The sequence below is a fragment of the Crocodylus porosus genome, unplaced genomic scaffold (assembly GCF_001723895.1).
Source record: "Crocodylus porosus isolate Cpor-Errol unplaced genomic scaffold, CroPor_comp1, whole genome shotgun sequence".
Lineage (NCBI taxonomy): Eukaryota > Metazoa > Chordata > Crocodylia > Crocodylidae > Crocodylus > Crocodylus porosus.
The window spans coordinates 30,142,249-30,146,344 of NW_017728931.1; the positions used below are offsets into that span (position 1 = coordinate 30,142,249).

At 43.5% G+C, this 4,096-nt stretch overlaps 1 protein-coding gene across 1 annotated transcript in view; it reads left to right on the forward strand.

The window, feature by feature from the left end:
* Positions 1–2,822: 2,822 nt before the first annotated feature.
* Positions 2,823–4,096, forward strand: part of RERGL (RERG like) — an 11,962-nt gene continuing 10,688 nt past the window's right edge. Inside the window, exons 1-2 of the mRNA XM_019544484.1 lie at positions 2,823–2,911; positions 4,001–4,057. Of these exons, the coding sequence (XP_019400029.1) occupies positions 2,860–2,911; positions 4,001–4,057 (109 nt within the window). The 5' untranslated portion in view covers positions 2,823–2,859. The remainder of the gene's footprint in view (positions 2,912–4,000; positions 4,058–4,096) is intronic.

The window sequence follows — 4,096 nt, forward strand, 5'->3', positions numbered from 1 at the left end:
GAAGAGACAAGGTGGTAGCAGAGAAAAAAAAAAGAATATTTGAGCATTTTAAAACAATGTGGAACAGAAGAAATTCAGAGCCTCATTCCAGAAAACTCTATAGCTTAATGCTGAAGCACACTCTAGAGAATTAGGAAATATTGGTTTAAATTCTCTCATGCACAAGGACTTAAAAAGCACGTGCTCACATCCCACCGTGGTAAAATACTAGGGCATTGAGTCAAGGGATGGAGGGACCTATCATCTGTTTGCAGCCATATCTGGTAGCTACATTCCTAGAAAAGATGGGGCATGGAGGGGAGGAACTCCCTAGGTATAAATCCCAACCAGGATTAGGAACAGGGTAGAAACCTGACTGCTAGTGGCATCAAGACTGAGGCAGTTCTGATATGCCCAGCAGCACAGTTAGGGGCTTGGAAAATTTACCACCTGTAAGTATCTGCTGCTGAGGAAGGAACTGAAGAGAGCTTTTGAGGATCTAGCTTTATGACTTAGGCAGCCAAATCACTTAATGCAATTGAGTAGCCCCACAGTATCCAACAACACCATTTACATCCATAAAGGGCAGGTGCTGTTTGCGAGATTGGTAACGTAGTAACTGTAACATGCTTTGAAGACTTTGGATGAAAGACACTGGCGTTATGATCTCGATATATCATATATATAATATAGGGATGGCCAACCCATGGCACACGTGCCACAAGTGACATGAGCAGCCTTTGTGTGTGGCCTGCAGTAGACTGGGGAAAGGACAGAGAACACAAAGCAGAACAGCAAATGAGGCAAGGGAAGTTGATTGGAGTGGCACTTGGGAAGGGTGCAGGGGTAATTTGTGGTTGCTCCCCCCACTAATACATATACACAAATGGATACACAAATATACACACATACATATATATTATACACACACACTCACAGAGGCTAGGGACAGAAATTATAAATAAACCAGTATAAGTCACCAGAAACTGGTTTAAATCTGTAACACAATTGGAACTCAGTACACATAAACCACTTTCAAAATACTTCTGAGTCAAAGGTACTTAGTTCATCCTATTCCCAATTTAAGCACATGTGAAAAAAGTCCTCACCTAACTCTGAAGTCTTGGTCTACCTGAGAAACAACTGCCGTATAAATCATGGAAAGGAAAAAAGTTTCAGGATGACTGAAGTTTTCATTTGGCTTTAAAAGGCTCACACTATCTGTTCCATTTTGTGGAGTTTTAGGGGGGCTTGGGGAGGCTTCCAGGAAATGCAAACAAGGCCATGTTGTCTGTCTCAGCTCCTAATACATGTTTACAGACTGCCGCCTCCCCACCTACCTCTCTCAAAGTAAGATCAAGAAGTCAGCTGCTTTAGTCAGGGATGCTCCTGCTAGAGGACCTGCTGAGGTCCTGTGCAGCCTTGCTCTCCTCTGATCCCAAGCTGCAGGCAGAGTTAGCAGCTGACATGTGTTTTGAAGTTGGGGTGGGGGAGAGGTGGGTTGGTGTGCCTTGTCAGGGGGAGATAAGCACTCAAGCACAGACTGGTACAATATTTGACTTTATAAGGACAAAGCAATACGGCTTGGATGACAGCAGCTCATATCAACACGCAATGTAATAATATATGTATACTTAACTTAGATTAAAAACATAAATACCCTTTGTCCATGGTTACTCATATATGTTGTCCAATCTGAAACAGCAAAGATAAAGGGAGTCTCAGCATTTAATTTTCCAAATGTACTTTTCCTCTTCCCTAAACTCATAGGAATCAAAACTCATGGAAGAGGTGGTATCTTTTATTAGACCAACTAGATATTTGCAAACAAATTAAAATAATGCAAATAATTAAAACAATGTGCTTACAACATCTAGGTGGTCTAATAAAAGATCAAAAGTGTTGGTCCACTAAAAGATTTAAAAAGGTTAAAAAACTTGTTTGCAAATATCTAGTTTGTCTACTAAAAGATTTTAAAAGTTGGTCTAGTTGATCTAATAAAAGTTTTAAAAGGCTAAAAAATGTGTTTGCCAATATCTGGCTGGGCTAATAAAAGATACTAAAAAGTTGGTCTATTTGGTCTAAAACATTTTTAAAAATTAAAATAATCTGTTTGCGAATATCTAGTTGGTCTAATAAAGGATAAAAAGCTGGTCTAGCTGGTTTAAATAAGAGATAACAAAATTTAAATAATTTGTTTGCAAATATCTAGTTGGTCTAATAAAAGATAAAAAATGTTGGTTTGGGTCTAATAAAAGATTGAAAAGGTTTAAAAACTTGTCTGCAAGTACCTAGTTGGGCTAATCAAATTTTTTTTAAAGGTTGGTCTAGTTGGTTTAATAAAAGATTTAAAAAAGTTGGTCTAGGTCTAATGAAAGATTTTAAAAAGGTTAAAAAACTTCTTTGCGAATATCAAGTTAGGCTATTAAAAAGTCAGTCTAGGTTTAATAACATAAAAAAAATTATTTTTTTTGTTTGCAACTATCGAACTGGTCTAATAAAAAAGAAGGTGGTCTAGTTGCTTTAATAAAAGATTTTTAAGAAGATTTTAAAAAGATTTGCAACTATCTAATCGGTCGGATAAAAGAGGGCGGTGATTCCTTGCGCCTCCAGACCGACGCGGCTGCCACCTTCTCCCATCAGATCCGCAGTGAGGATGTCAGATCTCTTTAAAAAAGATCGGAGTACTTCTGAAAGAGACTTCCGGAAATCGGCTGCTTCTGTTTAAAGGAGGAAAGAGCGAGAAGGGGGCCCGCCGGGGCCGCGGCTCCGCCCCGAGGCTGTGGCGGGGCGGGGGCGGGAGCGGAGCCGGCTGCCTCCTCCCGCCTACAAAGCGGCGGCGCGGTGCGGGGAGCGAGAGGCTCGGGCGGGCTGGCGGGGATGAGCGAGGTGAAGCTGGCGGTGCTGGGCAGCGAGGGAGCCGGGAAGTCGGGTAAGGGGGCGCGGGCGCGGGCGTGGCGGGGCCGCCGGGGTCCTGGCAGAGGCTCCGCGCCCGCTTGGGCTTCCAGCCCTCTCTCCAAGTGAGAGCAGGGAGTCAGAGCAGGCTCTTCGGGGAAATATGGTATGTTTTGTTACCTAAATAACTGGGGGGGTTGGTCTTTGCCGGAGTTCAGGCGCAAGCAGCCTTCCTCAGGCTTTGGAGAGAGTTGCTGTGGGGCTGGCTGCGCTCCTAGAAGCCCACAAGCAAAAATGCAGGTCTGTGAAAACACAAATGCAAACAACTGTTGTCCCGCTGGTTAGGCGGCTAATGGGATTTACAATACTAAATCAACAAGAGTGCCCACGACTTTTTACTGAGTCAAACAGAAGATGCTTTTCAAAACTTGTCTGTTCCTATTACATTTTTATAAATAAAATACTCCATACATTTTGATAGGGGTGAAGGGTTGATTTTTCTAGTTTGCCAGCCTAAGTACTCAGCCAAGGGTTGTTGAGGTGGTAGACAATGGGGGAGGAGGGGACACAGAGATGCTGACCTGGTGAAATAATGCAGCCAGTAAACTGGAGACGGGCTACCTGGGGGTCTCAGATGGCCAGCAGGCAGGAGTGTAGGTTGTAGTCACGTTGGTCTAAGGACATGGGCAGATAAGGTTCTTGGGTAAGTTTGTTCATTGTTTATTAGACGGATTCCAGTAGTTGGAAAACTTCTTCACAAGCTTTCCGCAGGCAGGAGAGCACCCAAACCAACAGCAGACTCTCTCCAATGCCTGAAGAAGGGTGTTTGTGCCCCAAAGCTTGCAAAGAACAGTTTTTCCAACTATTTAGTTAGTCTAATAAAAGAAATTGTGTTTACCCAAAGAATGTATGTCCTTAGATCAACATGGCTACAAACCAATAATCAAGAAGTCAGGCACTTAGTTGGGCTGTTTTAGTCAGGGATGCTCCTGCCTGAAGCAGGGGGCTGGGCTGAAAGACCTGGAGAGGTTCCTCCCAGCCCTACTTCCCTGTGATTCCAAGGAGGGTGGAGGTCAGGCACCTAGATGTGTGCTCCAATTTAAAGCTGGGGTCTGTTATATTACAGCTCTGACCGTGAGGTTCCTCACCCGGCGCTTCATTGGGGAATACGCTTCCAATTCTGGTAAGCTCACCTTCAACCCTTGCCTCTGGTTTCTTTCCA